Below are 19,357 nucleotides of genomic sequence, written 5' to 3' on the forward strand. Positions count from 1 at the left end.
CACAACTAATGCAGCAAAGAGAGTTTTTAGTAGGTCCAGCAAATACTTTATATTCAACAAGAAAAACCAGTTGATTAGATGGCAATATAAGAAGTATATTTAGATATGTACTTCTGTAATGGTTTGGTCAGACCTGCACCTATAAGATTGAGAGGATGAGACTTTGTTTGATTTTATTTCTCTTCACCTCCAGTCTGACAGTCCAGTTTGATTTGCTTCGGTTGTTTTCAGGGAAAACTTTCTAAAATCCCTTCTGAACGTGACCTGATCAACTCTGGTAATGGAGCAGTAAGCAGATATTTCCTTCAGGATGTGAAGATAGTTAAAAACAGTTTTATACTATTGGTGTGTTCATTGGTGCGATGGGCACAATGTGTGAATAACTGAACGTCACTGACGTGAGTCATTTCCAGAAGAAAACTGATCCTGACATGTTGTAGTTTCCAATTAGGTAAACAAATCAGTTTCTGCAAATTCATTCTTGTTTTGTCATATTCGCCTCAGCTGAGCCTCAGAAACTGCTCTTCTACTTCCTGCTTTCTTGAGATTTGTGGTTTTCTCTGTTTGCAGTTGATATCGCTCCTTTGTTTGGGTTTGACTGTGACAGAGGTAAAATGTTTGTTTCTATAAAGAAAATTAATTTCATGAAGCAATTCTGGTCTATTGGAGTTAGAAAAAAAAAAAAGAAGCATAAACCAGGAAACATTTTCTTTGTTGTACCTGCAAAATCTTTGCTTGTGTGATGAGATAAATCTGCAGACGACTTCTGGAACAATCTTGTGAAATTGCCAGAACAATCAAAGCCAGACTATTGCTTCTTCCAACAATGTTTGGATGCATGTGGATATAAAACCAAAGAGCACGCCACAGTGTCCATCTGCTCTTCTATCAAAGAAAAACCTTCTCCAGACACAAAACAGCATAACATCATTTCTGTCCACAAAAAACCCACCAAAAACACTGTGTCAGGTTTCTCATGTTAATGGACCAAAGGGCTGCGGCTCATTGATTCTCTGTGGCGCTTTAAGAGTCTTCATTTGAGTTGTCGGAGTCACACAACGTCTCTTATGGTTCAAAAGAGACCATTTATGATTGATCACGACCGTTTGACGCTCTTCTGTTAACACAATGTAGTATTTCACCTCTCTCTCAAACCGTCCGTCTTCTCGTCCAACACCAGGACATTTTCGTCTTCAGAGGAGTGTGACTGCCCGTTGATTAAACCGACTCTGGTTCTGAAGACTCAGCTGGTCTGTCTGCTCAGTGGCTGGTTCGTTCCAGCAGTATGAGGCTGATTGGGATGACGGCTGCAGGCGGCAGGTTGCTTTCCTCAGTGTGTTCAGTCCTCAGCAAACTGATTTATGTCCTGACTTCACTGTAGCTGGACGGTATTATTCTAGCGCCTCTGATTCAGTGGATGTTGACAAAAAATCTGTGTGTAATAAAAGTAACTGCACTCAACAAGCCTCACAAACCTGGACCGAGCAGTGACGGTGGCAGTTCACTGGGAATGACTTTGGCTCCAGCGTGTCGCCCAAAGCGCTTCTACACATGGACGGAACAACATGAGGCTCGGACCGCCAGCATTTGGCCTACGAAGCAATCTGCTCTCGACAAACTGAGCCACGCAGAGTCAATCTCCTTCTCCCACGGATTATTCTCATTCACACTGAAACAGAGACAGCAGAAGTGGTGAATGTGACCGTTTCCTCCATTCAGGCACTAATGAGGTGAACGTGAATAAACCACATTGTCTGATCGCCATCCCAGGTGACGGACACTTGGTTCATTATCATTATTCTACGGGATTACGCGGCTTAATTGCAACGGTACACAGGTCATATTATATCCAGCACGTTGTGTATGGAAACTGGGGTGAATCTCAGGAGACCTGAGTGACTTTTGGTTGTAATTAATGCTGTAACTTCCAGATGACCTTTTTAAGGAAGACTATAAGTTTCACATTGTTAGTCTGGATGAAGTCCCTGAGGATCCGCTATCACCCCCGCTACGACTACTGAGGTTCTCTGAAACTCAATTAGGAAACGGCTGAAATGGGATAATCCCACAGAAGTGGATTCAGAATGCTGTCCATCACTCGGAGGCCGCGGCAGAATGACAAGATGAGCTTCATTCTGAAGAGATGATGAAATTCAGTGAGTGGAAATACACGGAGAGGAACTTTTTGATTTCCCCGTGAAGCAGGACGATGCAGCGTGATAAAGTTCAGTGTGTGTGAATTAGACCATTAAAGAGTTTTGAGTCTGATCCCACACAAAGCGGCTCATCACAGTGTCACTTATGGATTTTGTGAATCGGTTTGTGTCGGTGTGCTCAGAGTGACAGCCGGCCTCCCCGGATCGTCCAGCTCATGCTAATGAAGCCGTGGCGGCGTGGCGCTCAGCTCGCTTTGATGGCTTTCTTTTTTATTTAAGGTCTGTTGTGTCGACTCTTCCTTTTCTTTTCTCTCTTCCTCTCCTTGTTGAATTGACCCCAGTTTACCCTCAGGAATCAATAAAGTTGCATCCAATTTGTTTTGTGGCTGCAAAGTTTGTCCACTCACCCAACTTCTTCAACAGAAAACAAATCATTGTTTCGGGGGGAAATTAATGAAACTCTCGGTCGAACCATCACATAAGTCATCCAATCCTGCTGCTGGATAAATAATTCTGTTTTTATTATGGGAATTTGTTTTTCTGGGGTTTAAAAACACATTTTCAAAATTGAAAGTCAGAAACAAAAGACTTGGGACTATAGGACAAATGCTAAAGCAAAATAAGCCTCCAAATCGAGTTTCATCTCTCCATTACGCCTTCTTGTCATGTGAATTTAATCACAGCAGAAGAGTTCACGCATGTCAAAGTCTGAAATATAATGAAAATATCAGCTATTTCAGCAGCAGACACAAAGAAGCCTGGAAAGTTATTTACAGAAGAAAAGGTTATTCGCTTATTCAATCAATATAACAGAAGATGAATTTTTAATTATATTATATTATATAAATGTTTGCTGCTGGAAATACCTCTTTTTTTAATCTTTCAATCACCTGATCAAAGTGTCTGTTCACCTGTACAGGTGTCAAACTCTGACCTGTGATTGGTTGGATCTTTCCAGCAGGACAGTAAACCTCCTTCCTTTGTTGACTGTTTCATACGATCTGATTTGGCTCTGACTGCTCATGAAGACGACACCGTGGAGCCAATAACTCAACAGCAATCGACCATAAAACCAGGATCTGTGTTTTGCGTCAGAGGATGGACATGAGTGCTTTATGCACTGTTTAAAACTACAACGATTTCAACACAACATGCAAAGTTTTGTTTTGTTTTGTGGGACCGTTTCCACAACTATTCTGCTCAGAGTCACTGAAAACAACTTCTGAGAACTGCTCCCAAAGCAGAACATTTAGAAAACGCTGGGGCTTCTTCCCGAGGCAGAAGCGCTGCTGTTGCACGACGGCCGTAGTGGTTTCATTAGAAAAACTACCAACAGCGCCGACTCATGGCCTCACAGGAAATCCACATCGTTTTCAGTGTTCCTGCTGTTGCCGTGGAAACGGACATCGTTCTCAGAACATTGCTGTGTAAACATGAAACTTTTCTGAAACGAAAACACAAAAACTATGCATTTTCACTTGTGATGTTGTGTTTGTTGTGTAAACTGAGCCTTACAGTTATTTAAATTCAGCATTTTTTTCTGTCTATTTTATAAAACAGCCTCTCAGAATTGACATCCTCACCTGGGAGAAGTTCTCTGTGGTTCCTGTGATCAACAGTTTCCTCGGAGAGTTGCGATACACTAGCAGGTCCTCAGTAAACTGCTTCATTCTAACAGGACCTTGTTACTGGACCTTATGTGTAATCCTGAATTCAGCGGAGCTGAGCTGTGAAACACTGCAGTCTGAAGCTGGATGTCAGTGGTTGGAAAGATAAAAACACAAACCAACCGCCAGATGAAGACACAGAGCTGGAGCCTCTCCAGCAGGACTGGAGCTTCACACACGTCTGTGAAGTTCTGGGAGTCTGAGAGCCGCAGTGTGTCGATGCTGAGCAGTTCAGGCGGCGTGGAGAGTCTCTGTGAGAATCACAACTGCAGGTTAAGAGACTTGCAATCGTAAAGAAATTTGCTTAAGATCCTGGTATCTTATCACATTTTCAGGATTGATGGAAGAACCGTAAAAAATATATAAGCACCATATTAATTCTTTTTGTGATTCACTTGGGCTTTCTAAAAGAAAGTAAGGCGGCGTAACAGTTTTCTTATTCATGGCTGGACCTGCCGCACTCAAAGACAATTGAAACACTTGAAACGTGTAATCAGTCATGATTTGAATACATGAATCTGATTTAAAAGTATTGCATCGTGTGTTAGATATTACCTGACTGTTCCATTTGACAGAGATTATAAAATGGAAAAATATGTGCAGCCCACATTGATATGATGATCTATTCACTCATCCATCTTCTGTCACACGTTGTCCAACCCAGGATTGGTGGGAATAATCCAGCCGTCTCTCTCAGCAGGTCAGCAGTCCATCACAGGCTGAAAAGTAAATAATATGAACATATTGGTAATGTTGTCCTTCCATACTCTACAGGGGAAAGGCTGAAGCTGATTCAAACTGATACTATAGAAGAGGCAGGGCAAACCTTCAACACATCACACGTCCGTCTAATGACAGACCAGAGAATGTGAGCATGAAAATCCCAGACAGAAACGGCTTGGAGCTGGAACTAAGCCAGCGTCTGTTTCCTGTGAGGCAGGAGCCGTGACATCGTTACACAAGCTCCCCAAAATACTAATAAAACATTAGATATTTAGTCAGATTTATTTCCAAGTTCTAGTTTACAATCGCTCAGGGAACCAAAATGTAAATAGAAGAATAACATTTAAATCTAAAGGATAATAGGCTGAATGAGCATAAAGCAGGTCTGCTGGAGTCATTCCCCTGCTGACAAGTCATATACTGGCATAGAAAAGCTGATTTTCTGGAGTCGGCATGCAAAAGAGAGAATTTAGGAAGTTTTAAACTATTGAAGTTCATATTTTACACTTGGACACAACCTTTGTGTATTGCTTGAGTTTGGAGTATGAATTCGCTTCATGGCATTGAATAAGTACTTATATTGTTAATCATATCAGCAAGTAGCTGAAGGTTACAACTTGTACGTGTACTCGTCCTTTAAAATAGTGGTATCAGTGCATCTCTAAATCCAACATAACAGGGACACACACATGGGAAGATCATGCAAACTCAACACAAAAAGGGCCCCGAATCAACCAGGAGTCTTCTCGCCTTGTTAACCACAGCGATGGATTATCGCTTGTTCACATTTTAGTATTTAGATGTGGTAAATGGTTAATTAAATTGAAAAAAAAAAAAAAAAAAACGTGAATGGAAAGAAGAAAAGTGGAGTAATGTCGAGACACAAAACCAAAGCTGCTGTTTTCAAGGCAGAGAAAGGAATCGCACACTAAGATATTCCCTGGAGATCCATTATGCTTCCTAATTTCTGTCCCAGATCTGTTTTTTTTTTTATATATATCACCTCCGGCAGTTTTACTGCTCTCGCTTTGGTTTTACCCTGGAAAAGTATTTCCTCGCTCTCTGTGGGATTTATAGTTGGTGTAAGAGGCTGGATTCAGGAGGCGTCTAAACTCTGGTGAGGGAGTAATCTCACCTGAGAAGGAAGGCTTCTATCATGATGTTTGGGTGTTTGTTTGTTTGTTTGTTTGTTTGTTTGTTTGTTTGTTTGTTTGTTTGTTTGTTTGTTTGTTTGTTTGTTTGTTTGTTTGTTTGTTTGTTTGTGTGCGTGTGTGTTGTTGTTCACAGGGTCAGGTGTGTCATTTGGAGCTTGTGTTGGTCAGTTCTAACAATGACCATCTCTTTTTCTTGCTTTGCTGAAAACCATTCAGTTTGATTGAAGAGTTGTAGCCGGTCTGCCAGGCGGAGTTGGAAATCTCCCAGTCGAGTGATGGCGAAGTGGTCTCCTGCCATAGTGTGTGTGTGTGTGCGTGCGTGCGTGCGTGTGTGTGCGTGCGTGTGTGCGTGCGTGCGTGCATGCGTGTGTGTGTGTGTTCACGCCTGCTCATCTTTTGGAGCGCCTCGGCCAACGGGAGCCTTGCTGAGTGATTGACGACTGGCTGGGGAGCTTTATGATGGAGCTGTCAGCCCTGCTGTGTCACATTCTCCTGGCAGTGGCTCTCTTGACGCTCTTAGGAACAGAAACACATCAGAATGCAGCTCCTCTCACATCTCGTCTGAATCGAGTTTTGAGTGGAAAAGTCCCAGCGTCCCTTCAGTTCTCTTGGGTTGTTGTTTTTTCCACGACTGTCTGAGCAGAGGACGTGGAGATTTGTCAAAAATGCAGATGGACTCTTCTTCTTCTCCCTCATGCACCGGCCACATCTCATGTTGGAGGATCAATTGACGCCTGAATGCAGAACGGCAGATTCTGTCAATGCGGTGGAGTCATTCTGAATCGTTAGATATGTGAGTGCTTGCAGAAAACACCAAACAGTGCGTCGGGAGTTCTGACGTTTATCCGTCAGCAGCATCGTGAGCAGCAAGTGTCAGGAAGCAACAGACAACACAAACCGTGTGTGTGTGAGACTGTAAGACTGGATATCAACATTCACACTTATTTCAACCTGGATCTTTATACTAAATATCCAGTTGTATTATAATAAACAGCTTATGGAAATCCAGTGAAGATGGCTTTAAATGTTCAACTCCTTTCATTGAATTACATTAAAACAAAATAAATGTTGATCTATTTGTAAATAATTACAGGAAAGTAACTTTACTTCCCTAAAATCTTAGTTTTTGTTCTGAAGTGAAATCTATTGTGTGGAAGTTGTTCAGTGAGTTACATGTGAGTGAAACAGAATGGATCTATTATAACGTGATGATTTTGAGGTGAACAAATCCAAACAAATCTTGTTTTTATTAAGTTCAACCAAGAATTTTTGTTTCATTCACATCTGGACATGAATGGAACAGTTAGATTGTAAAATGTACTTAAGCACCAGATTTAACTAAGCAGCCTGCTGACATTACCAAGAATCACTATTGTACCTATTACTTATTAAATCATAACAAAAAAAACAGTTTTTAAAGCAAATAATTGACATATTGCATTTTGTTTTGTATGAAAATCGACTTCACTCACATGCAGTGTCATTAGAAACGACAAGAAAAAAAATTGTTTTCCTTTGAAATTTGTATATTTTAAAAAGAAATCATAAAAATAAATTTCAATTAAGTAAAATAAAATTGCCAAACAAAGATCTTAACATGTTGTAGGTTTAAAATAAAGACTTCTACAGGTATTGAAAGTGAAAATTCTACTTAACAGGAGAAATAAAGCATGTTCAGGTTATTTAAGAGTTTTAATAGTTTTACACGCGGCAGCTCTGATTTAATTTTGCCAGATTTCCAAACACATTGTCTCATGTTGAAGATGGGAGAGATTTTATTATAAACAATAATTTATGATGATATGGACTACTGCATATAAACCAAAGATATCAGAAGGAGCTGTGAGCACATCAAACAGTCAAACTCAGGAAGAAAAGGAATAAATATACCCGGAAAATCCAATATGCTCTACTTTAACACATATATCTGCACTTAGAAAATAAGCAGACTGTAACATTAGTCAATTAGCAGGAAATAAATGGTTAAAGTTTTGATAACTCTACACTTATCACCTTGTTGTCACAGTATGAAAGCTTGTTGTTTATAGAATCACTCATTGACAGCGCTGATCAGTATTAAAACACTTACATGACAGTTCACTGTTTTTATTACAAGGCTGCATTTACCCTGACATTACAGGAACTACTTATTTTTCCATGCCAATATCAGCTGTGTTTTCAACTTAATTAACGAAGATTTATCACTTCAAATTACACACAAAACTCAGTTTTTCTTCATTAAAATGAATTTTTCTTCCCAGTTTTAAGGATTGCGTTTCTCTGGTCGATCGCCAGAGAGGATTAGATTGTTGAAGGGACTTTATCGAGCCGTCAGTGACCGGGTATAGCTTCACCAGACGTCTGCAGCAGAAAGGATGAACTTTCTTTCCCACATTCACAGTCACAGAGGGATTTCACTGACATGAGCTTGTTCTCAAATAATGGGGCCTTTAACTAAGGAGTGACCTTTATTCAGCTCAGCGGGCCGCCTGGGGGGAAAGTGGCAACACTGATAGAACTCCTACACAAGTTTTCATATCTTCTTCTCGACTCCGTTAACTAGCAGGTTTTAAATGAGCGACAGCGGTGAAGGTATAGTTAGAGTCCCTCCATTATCCAGACCTGCGACATCCTTTACCTGGAACTGGAGAAGTATTGCTCATATCTGATCAGACAGTCTCAACCAGAGGTGTGAAACATAAAGACCTGTTAACTTTTTTTTAAATATACTGTATACTCTGCGCCACAACAAAGAAAAACTTACAGTTTAATTTTAAAGGTTATTATGGCACTATATTACCGATCCGACTCGCTGATCATCTGTCACTGGATTCCTACAGCATGTTGGAAGGGTCACGTTTCCTTCAAACCTCCATTAAAAATCGACTTAACAGCAACGCTTACACACGATGCTCTTCCAAAGTGCATTTAAAACATAATCAAAGGCATTTATAAAAGTCAAGCTCAAACTCTGGAATCTAAATTGAAGAGAGTTATTGAAAATATTGTATTTTTTCAAAGTTGTCCTTCCCATTTTTGTCGGTGAAATGTGAAATATAAACCAAACCCGTGTTAATGACGATGACCCATTTTTGTTATTTTAGCAACACAAGGTCTTTCTATTAATTCTGGATTCACTTCATTTTGCTTCGTTTTCATGCAGCTTCCTCACGATGTTGTGTTGAATTAATTAAACATGTGTATTGTGCTGTTCTGGGGTGGCGTCCTGCATACAAAGCAGAAACTAGGCTGGTTTAATAAAGCTTTGGCAGGCGCTCAGTCCCTCCTATGCACAGATGTTTGGTTGAACTAGGTCCATGAAACCGTGGAGGGATGCAGACGACCGAAGCTCTTTCAAATCTATTTCTCTGCCCTGATTAGTTCACCTCTTACCTACTTCATAATTACACCTATAGGCTGCTCACACACACTCTCCTCGCAGTCGGGCGACTCCTGGAGGGCCACCGCCGCCTCTGAGTGGAACACAGTTCAGAAACCTTTGGCTGAAAGCTGCAGCCGGTTTCACCGTCTCAAATCACACAGGCAATTTACTTCAAAACTGTATGAAATTAGATGTGAGCTCAATCTCATGCTATCCATTTTCCATCACTCTCCAATGCGTCACAAGGTGTTTCTGCACACCGTGTTGGCCTTCAGGAAAGAGCCCTCAGATATCGGGTCTCTGGTTTCGACACACTGGAGCTTGTATTGATTGATCTATAAGTCAGCAGACCTGACTTTTTGAAAATTCAAGTAAACCAGTCTGCTTTGTCAGAATTGTCGCTAAAATGTCCGAAGCTGCTGAGATGATCACAGCGGGAGCTTTGTTGATGAATGTAGAGCATGTGCAGAAGAAATGATGAGGTTTGAAGAGACTGTGTGAATGTCTGGTCTCATTAGCAGCACTAAGAAATGAATAAAAAAGTGAATTTGGACTGGTCAGTTGATAAGTTCTCATCTGGATCCAACTTTCACATGGAGCTGAACTCTGGAGGATGCACTCAGGTCTCCTCTGACGAAGCATCACGGTGGGAATGGCGGACAGCTTCTGTATAACTCCGAAAACCTAAAATAAATTGAGATTTCAGTGTTTTAGGCGGTCCGTCGTATCATGACTGCACAAAAAAAAAATATATAAAAACATTTCGATTAACCAATTCACTTGAATTGGATTGTTATAAGAGGGATGAAAAAGTCCATGCTTGCACAGGAAGAACATGTAAACTATGAACAAGTAGACCCGAAGGATGTTACTCTGCAAGATTTTCTGTGATTCTTTCTTTATTTCACTTAAAGAAAACTTTTCTTGAGCTTCTTATTTTTCACCAGTGTCGGGTCTTTTAATAATTATTCTCCATAAAGATTATGCAGAATTGATTTATGCATATATTTGCTCAGATTCCCGGGCTATGGGTGCACTTTCCTCTGCAGTAAAGTGAAGTGAAGTCTATTTCATGCAGAGGATTTGGAGCCTCTCAGGCTCTTCTGATGCTTTTGAAGAAAAAAACCTTCAGCAGAATAAATCCAAAGTTTAGAAAAAAATATTGTGAAATTCTAAATTAGCTTCCCGCTCTTGAATAAAAACATGAATTCCCTCATTTAATTTCCATTTTAATTCAGGATATTTATTCCTCTCAGACATTGCTGATGTGCAGTGAGGTTGCTCTTCATCGGGATGTTTGAATATGAATGAGTTTTTATGCTGGATCTCCTTCCAGACACAAACTGAGCTGTTTCAGGGAAAAGATCTCGCTCAGTGACCAGCAGCAGGAACGTTCTGGTCAAAAGGTCACTTCTCTGACCTCGAGGCCGCCGAGCAACCTTCATTCGCTTTATTGATGTCAAGCTAAAACAGCCCGAGATTTCACCTGTCTGATTCGTCAGTCTGAGCTCACCTGCAGCCGACAGCTGTACGGTTTGAAAGCGTCACTTCCTCCAGCTTCTCCTCCTCCTCCTGTTCTCCTCCTCCTCCTCCTGTTCTCCTCCTCCTCCTGGTCCGGTCGGTCCAGAAACCTTTTATTCAAAGTTTCTAGCTCCTCCTTGATTTTCCTCATTTGAATATTGGATCATAGGAGCTGCATTCAGAATCTGCTGTGTCTGTGTGAGCTGGACTGGCTCCGCCCACACATGCCCTTCTTGGGAAGAGGAGGAAGTACTTCCTCTCGTGGTGCCATGTGCCAGAGCAGAGCTGCCTAATTGTGGGAGGAGTCAAAGGGAGGGCCTACCTTGATAGGGATTGGCTAAACCCCCGATGACACTATATAGGGTTTGATTTCTGATTGGCTGGTTGGAGCAACACACTTTTTAAAACCTGAAACCAGCCAGGGACAGAGAGGACAGACTGTCTTCACTTCTGGGGCGTCAGTCCAGGTATGGGGACGTTTGGTACTGCTGGAGAATCTTTAGGAAGTCAATTTTGCCTAATATGAGCCCTTTAATTAATCATTTAGGTTTTCTGTAAAATGTTGATGAAATGGCCTCAGCCTGAGTCATGTTTTCATCCTCACTGGTGGCAGCTGGCCCCCGGCTGGCTCAGCTGGTAGAGCATCAGACTCTCAATCTCAAGGTAGAGGGTTCATGTCCCACGCCGGGCGCCACCTTCCTGTGGGCTCACCACCTGCAGGAAAGGTTCTTAATGGGTGCAATGTGTTCTGGGTGACGGTGTTCAGACTGACACCCCCACCACCCGGATAAGTGGGAGAAAATGGATGGATTGAGTTGCTTTCCTTGGTGCAGTTTGAAAGTTCTCCCTGGCTGTGGGTTTGGTTTGGGGGCTCTAGTTTCCCTCCACAGTCCAAAAAACAGTGTTTGCAGTAAATTGTTGGATTGAAACTCCTCAGCGGTCTGAATGTGGGTGAACTGGGAGGGACTCGGCTTCTTTTGCCTCTGAGATGATGGATGGACGTTGTCACAACTATGGGCTTTTGTCAAATTGCAGCACTTTAGCTGCATTTACATTTCATTTACGTTTAGCTTCAGTAGATTGATTAATGAAAATATAAAAGACCACAAAGCACAGTACTGGTTCATTTTCTTTTTCCTTTTTGTTTGAAATGTGAAAGCGGGAGTGGAGCCCGTGTGCTGATCTCTCCTGTCAGACAGTTTCAGACTCCCGGCGCTCCGACTGCATCGCCCAACTCTTTTTAGTCTTGACCTTGGAAATATTAGCAGCTTTTAGCTGCAGGAGTTTGGGGCTGCTCTGGGGCTCGTACGGGATTAGCATGTCAGAGATGTAATGAAACGAATCATAAAAACCTTCAAAAACATCTTCAGCCTACACCAGCAGTTTAAGGTGCCAAAGGTTGAATTTGTTAGAGTAGAAATGTGTCTGTGCGGCTCGCTGCAGAGAGAAAACCTTTAACCATGAGAGTCTGTGGTGCAGGTTTTACCTCCACATCCTGGGACCGTCAAATGAATGACATCAAACAGAAGATGTTTTTTACTGGTTTAAATCTGAATGATCAGAGGAGAGAAATCCTCTCTTCTCAAAAGAGAAACATCATGCTTTATTTTCAGTAAAAAAAAGAAGTTCTGTGTGATTATTTATACAGTAGATAAATAATAACATCTTTAAAATAGTGACATAATAATCTTTATATTTAAATTTGAAGGTTTTCTTTGTTGTAGCTCACAGTATAGGGGATGAAAGTCTATATTTTTATCAAAACAAACAAACAATCTCAACATAAAGTCAATTTTAATGAAACATTCTGGTGTAAAATCCAGTGAAATGTCCAGAAAACGTCTCCTGTACTGTTGCATTCTGGGTGTTTTTTCAAACTCCCCCTGACAGCACAGCGCTGAGGCGAGTCTGATAGCAACCACCTTTCATGGCAGCTTCATGATATCTCAGCTCGGGTGTTGTGTTGCTCCTCTTGAGGAATTTTGTTTTTTTAAAAATCAATGTTTTCGTTGAGTTTTTCCCATTTGCCTGGAGGTTTGGTCGGACTGGCCGGTAGAAATAAAGAAGAAGCTGTATAGGAGGAATAGTGGACGGAAAGTCAGCCAGATCCAAGATTCTGCATTCATACAGCAACCTTACAAGAATAATGGTGGTTTGAAAAACAGTTAAATAATAGAAAACACTTGCGAAAAATACTATTGAATCAAAACGTAGGATTGAAGGAGACAATACTACGCATGTGTGAAGTTTTGTACTGACCAGTGACCTGGTTCTGTGAAATTTTAAAAAAGTCTGGTGGAGTTACTGTTTGTTTTTGTTTTCTCTCTTTTTTGTTTTCTTTTTCTTTTTTTCTTTTTTTCTTTTTTTCTTTTTTTCTTTTTTTCTTTTTTCTTTTTCTCTTTTTCTTTTTCCCTTTCTTTTCTTTTCTTTTCTTTTCTTTTCTTTTCTTTTCTTTTTCCTTTTTTCCCTTTTTTCTTTATTCTTTCTTTTCTTTTTTCCCTTTTTAAATTTTTCAAATTTTTTCCTTTGTTTTCTTATCTCTTATTTAGTTTTTTCTTTTGTTCCTTTATTTCTTTTTTGGTCCTGTTACTGATAAAGTAACTGTGTTTTAATTCCAAGGCAGTAATGAGCAGAAGCCCGGTGACCCCGGACCAGCGCCGGGTGGTAATGGGCTCCTCCTGCTTGATTCGTCTCTCCACAGCGTCGCCTTGATTAATAGCTTGTTGTTGGTCGTTGGAGGACAGAAGCAAAGATACACTCTGTGTTTGTCACGACCCCAAAATGAGTTATTTCACACAGATTCACTCAGAGAGTGGACCCAACGGGGAAAATACTACTTATTTAGAGTAATGAGAGTACTAGGACATTACATTTTCTTTTGGCACTGAGAGTTTAATTCCAGGTATTTGTTATTGTTTGATCAGCTTCATGCACATTGTTTAACCTTGAATAGAAATCCATGGTTTCCTTCCAAACCTTGTCACGTTCACAATAAATAAACTGAAGAACAACAAAGTTCGTCCTTTGAAACTACAAAAACTGCAGTTTTGTCTTCACTTTTCTTATGAGCTGATTTATTGTTCTGCTTGTGAAATGAGATAAAAGAGTGGGAAGTATTTCTCACAGGTCAGGGTGGAATCCTCACGTTGTTTTTCTCCCACAGATTGTTTCACTTCATTAGAATTTCCATCCCGTATTCTCCAGCAAATACATTTACATGTTCATGATCTGTGAAATGTTTCAGCTAATTAATTGAACTCTAACATGCTGTATCACCACCCTCAGATTTAGAGGAATTAAAACGGTGATATTTATTGTTTTACTGACCACATTATGTCGGTTTACTCCAACAAATGAGGGAGACGACGCTTTACCTCATAAAGCTGTAAATGTGCCTGTAAACACAGTTAATCAGGAAGGAGGAAATCAAAACGTGTCAAATCTTCTCGCCTGCCTATATTTCCTGTTTCTACCCAAAGTATCCCTCAAATAACTGTAATATCATCCTACTGGAACTGAATCCCTTTGTTTGCTGATTGACTATTGAATTATCTGATTAAAGCACCGGGTTGTCATTCTCATTTTAATCCTATATAATCAATAATTCAGCTCAATTTCCCCTCAACTATAATTATGTGATAATATGTCAATCCTGAAAAGAGGCTGCATTAAGTCTTTTTGCTCAATTTGGACCTGTGATGATCCTCCAGTGATGCCTGCTGGTGCAAATTAAACAAAATGTACACTTGCAACTGAAATTAAGCAACATTTTTTTGACTTCTGCAGTCGAGAACCTGTTATATTACATAGAAATTGATTATTAAACTTTTTTATTTTTAATATCACTCAAAAAAAAAAAGCATAGCAGCAGAATTATAGATTCTAGGTTGAATTTCTGAATTTACTGAGGTGCAAGACACACAATGACTTAATTGACTTGTAGCTGTAAAAGTTTGTAGCCGAGGAACTTACAGGAGCAGCTTTATGTTTCCGTGCCGTCGGGCCGATTGATATACGAGTGCAGATCGGAGTCTGTCGCCTGCAGCTCCTATTTACGGAGCAGTTTCAATAAACAAAGCACCTCTGAAGTGATTTACAGTGAACCTACAAGACGAGAGCAGATTAAAATATAAGGAAAAAGGTTCATGACGCATCGCCGCACACAAAGACACAAGGACAAAGCTTTTGTCTGAGAGTTGGAGCATCTTGGAGGATATTAAGCCAGAGCAATCTGGTAGGAAATAATAGTCTCTGTGGTTCTATTCAGTCCGGGTTGGAGTGTGTGTGAATCTGTGTGTGTGTGTGTGTGTGTGTGTGTGTGTGTGTGTGTGTGTGTGTGTGTGTGTGTGTGTGTGTGTGTGTGTGTGTGTGTGTGTGCATCGGTGATTGGTAAAGTAACTTGAGTGCCATAAGAGTCCCGGTGGCTCGCTGCGGACCGCGCGTTGGCAGGCGGCGGAGCTCCAGAGAGCAGCAGATCTGTGGTTACCAGATGGCCTCCAGTGCTTCCACTCACCTGGCTGAGGAACCAGAGCCCGCAGGAACCGCTCCTCACAACCCGGCCGGCTCCTCGACCTCCGGCAACGCTGCAGACACCACACAGAGATAGACCAATCACACGTCCTTAAATAAACCGGCAGGTTGTCTTCCTCGTATGTGACGGGTGGACTCCGTCAACACGGTTTAAGTTTAGTTTATTCACAGACGTTTCTCGATACTCTGGGGGGAAAAGACAAACGACACCTCAGGAGCCTCAATGAAACAATGATGATGATTCAATAAACATCTTTTAATATTAACATTGTTTTTCAAAAATGAATAAAGACAAAATCCCCTTGGTATTAATCCCAAAACGAAAAGGTAAATTCTCTTAAAATTCCATCTTCACTTCTCATCATCATTATCGAGACAAAGCAGGGGCCCGTTAGGGGGGTTCCTGACACTGAAGGCCGTATTTGATTAACCCGTTTGCATGACAAAGTGAAAACACATCGTTTAGGGGATTTTGTTTTAAAAAAGTTTAGTAAAGAAACACTCAAAACGGTGCAGTTAACATGCCAGGCCAGGAGTTGTGTTAGTTTTAGTACTGAAAGCACTGATTGTTATTACGGTGACTGTCAAAATAAAACTACCAAGTTGGATCGTTATCACGGTGACTGTCAAAATAAAACTACCAAGCTGGATCGTTATCACGGTGACTGTCAAAATAAAAGTACCAAGTTGGATTGTTATCATGGTGACTGTCAAAATAAAACCACCAACTTGGATTGTTATTACGGAGACTGTCAAAATAAAAGTACCAAGTTGAATTGTTTGTAGCGTGAGCACCAGTTCCAGGAGAATATGGACTGGGAGTCATGACAGAACATTGTTCTGATTGGCTCTACTGAGCATGTGCAGAACTACTATTTAGATTTGATGAGGCGGAGGCGGAGTCTGAGCGTTTTGGAAAAGTTCCACCTTGGGAGGAGTTTTCAGAAAGTTGATTTTAGTGCCGTTGTCGTGGTAACGGGCTCTCAAACACAACGAAAGTTTAGCATTTTGACGTTGGGTGAAAAGGTTGAGGGTGTCGTCTGCCTTCTTTGGATCCCTTCCAGCTCCAGTCTTAGACTATTGATTATATTGATCATCCTAATGCTGCCGTCCGGCGGAGTAGCAGTTAACTCTCCCACCTCGAAGTGATTTAATTAAATAGTTCTGTGAATTACCTCTCGTCACGCATTCTCCAAGCTCTCACCTGGTTGAGTTGAGGGTAAATGGTGTCTGGTTATCGCATATAGGTGTGAGTGTTTGACTCTCTGATGAAGAGTAAAAGATGCATGGATGAATGTTACACACATCTTCATGTAAAGATTTATTCAAATTCATTTATTTCCATATTTTTCACGTCTGTCGAGCTAGAGCGTAACAAGGTGGCCCCGGGGTAAAACTCAGTCAATGCATAAATGCATGTTATTAATGCATGTTTGTGTTTTATCGATTTATGCAAATTGTTTTGTTTTTTTGGACGGACAATATGTAAGGGAGTGATTTTTTTTGTTTGTTTTTGCTTGAGGGGAGGGTAAACAAGTGAAACTCCAGCATGACATGTCTGATAATGAGCAGGAAGCTTTAAGGCTACTGTTTGCAGAGAAAAAGGGACAATCATTTTCTACAGATGTTGTTTTCTCTGCTTCCATCCCTTCTTCTCCTCCCCGACTAAAAGGTTACAGGAAATCAATACGGTCTGATTGGAGGTTTTCTCCTTTATTTGTCGATCTGCTTTGTTTGGATTTGTGGAACACATTAACCCCGCTGCGGACACACTCAAATGTTATTGAAGGTGTTTCGATGATGTAAACTTTCCAATTTCTCTCCTCCTCTCCTCCAGTCCCCCCCGTCATTCGAGTTTACCCGGAGAGCCAGGCCCGGGAGCCCGGGGTGACGGCCAGCCTGCGCTGCCACGCTGAGGGAATCCCCGGCCCACAGCTGGCCTGGCTCAAGAACGGCATGGACATCGCCAGCAAGCTGTCCAAACAGCTCACCCTGCAAGGTGAAGCAGAGTCCTCACTCCTCCTCTCGCACCGTCCGGCCAGGAACCCATCTGCTTCTGATGGACTTTTATTAAAGCGCTTACGACACCGAAAATTTTTGAAAAAAATAAAAAATAAATAAATAATATTATTTTTATTGCAAAACGTTTTTGTCATACTACCATCATCCGCTAGTAAAACACTCATATACATTTCCCGTCGGAGTACTAATGAGGGACTATTAATAAATGAACTCTGCCATCAGTCCGTCCCTTGTAGTGAATATCTGCACCAATGAGCCTACAGCGTAGACATATGCTAGTAGATCGTTCATTACATGTGTAGAGCCTCTAGTCTACACAATCTACGGGAGAATGTCTACTGTGTAGATGTACACAATCTAGTAGAGGCCTACTACAATATGTCTATGTATTAGATCCTTCTGTATTTAAAATCCCTCAACAAAAAAAAAAAAAAGCACAACAACAATATGAAAATGCAGCATTCCCTGTGGGACCGGGAGAAAGTGTTCCTCCCGTGACATCACTACTGCATTCCTCTCCAACCGTGTCATGCCTCGCAAATATCATGTATGGATGGATGGATGGATGGATGGATGGATGGATGGATGGATGGATGGATGGATGGATGGATGGAGTTTACTGATCCCATCCAGATTCATTCAAAAAACATTTTTCAACTTTTTATTTTTAATTTCTTTTATTGAATATACAGAAATAACATACAACTTCAGGAGATGCTTTTCATTACATTTGTCAATTTTCTCATGAAATTGGCCTAATAAATAAATTTGAAATTATAGATCATAATAATAAGAGGTGATTAGCTATTACCTGCATCGCTGGGAACCATTTTGCTGACACAGATGTATTTAAAATTAAACACATTTAGCAATAAAAGTTGATTGTATTCGGTCGGCCGTCAGAATCCTGCTTCTCTGGAGCCACATGTGGCTCTTTAGTCCATCTGTAGTGGCTCCCTGATACTTAAATAAATCATTTTTTTTATCTTATTGACAAGCCACGTGTGGTCAAGAGGACTCTTAAGTCTTGGCTAAAAAGGGCTTGAAACTATAACTGAAATGGTGGGAAAGAACTTCAAACTTAAAACAACACCAAAAGAAATTATGAGATTTACTGAAAAAATTTAAAATAAGCTTAAAAATAATGTAAAAACATGCACAACTGGTTAAAAGACAATAAAAATGGTTAAAAAGCTTGATTGTCAAAATTGTCTTGAAAAACAAAAAAAGGGTGAAATTGATCAAATCAGGTCAAAAAACGAAAAATATATTGAAAGGTTTCCCATTCAAAACTGCAATTGAAACTTCATGAATGCTAAAGTTAATCAAACCTGTATATGAAAGTTTTTAAGCATCATTTTAAAGGTTAAACATGTTTGCTGAGTAATTTTGTGGAAAGTGAGAAAAACGGCTCTTTTGGTCAAAAAGGTTTCAGACGCATGAATTAGTCCTCCCAGTCACACGTAGGATTCTTTGCGTTACACGTCCATTTATAGATACAGAACTGAGATCAAACATAATCCACGTTATACGAAGACTTTGATAAGTCAAAGTAAAATTCTGTAGACTTTACAGGAATCGAATCATTTCTATTTAAAAATCATATTAGCAAGCGGAATTTCTGGCCGGAGTAATTTTCTTCTGTCGGGTGAATCTGGAGCTTCTTATAGTTCTGATAACAAACAAGTAAACAAAATGTTGTTTTTTTCTTTCAGGTTGTGGTTTCAGAAACCAAAAGCCAGAAACCCAGCGTCATGTTCTTCCTTAGTACTCCCACCTTCTTGAATTCCCCCAAACCAACCTGTCATTCTTCTCCCTCCAGTGTTAGGAAGCTACAGGATCAGAGAGACGGTGTGTTTTATCTCTCTGGAAGACAAACTCTTTCTTCTTGTTTCGTTTTTTTTCTCCGTCAAAGCTAATGGAAGCGAGGTTCACATCAGCAACGTGCACTTCGAGGACACCGGCGCCTACACCTGCATCGCCAGGAACCAGGTCGGCGTGGACGAGGACATCTCCTCGCTGTTTGTGGAGGACTCGGCGCGCAAAACTCGTATGTATAAGTCATGATGTCAGGCCTCTGCCTCTTTATTCTCCGGAAAATGGAGTCATGCAAATGGAGCTGTGAATAATTCATCCTGTCACTTCTCAATAGTTTATATCCTGTGAAGCAGTGATGGAGTGTTGGCAGCAGAAGTAATGGTG

At 40.7% G+C, this 19,357-nt stretch overlaps 1 protein-coding gene across 1 annotated transcript in view; it reads left to right on the plus strand.

Annotated features, from left to right (window-relative positions):
- fstl5 (follistatin-like 5) overlaps positions 1–19,357 on the plus strand; it is a 228,696-nt gene that overhangs the window by 158,804 nt on the left and 50,535 nt on the right. The window contains exons 9-10 of the mRNA XM_080465684.1: positions 16,971–17,132; positions 19,071–19,205. Of these exons, the coding sequence (XP_080321810.1) occupies positions 16,971–17,132; positions 19,071–19,205 (297 nt within the window). The remainder of the gene's footprint in view (positions 1–16,970; positions 17,133–19,070; positions 19,206–19,357) is intronic.

Source organism: Lipophrys pholis (assembly GCF_963383615.2).
Source record: "Lipophrys pholis genome assembly, chromosome: 6".
NCBI lineage: Eukaryota > Metazoa > Chordata > Actinopteri > Blenniiformes > Blenniidae > Lipophrys > Lipophrys pholis.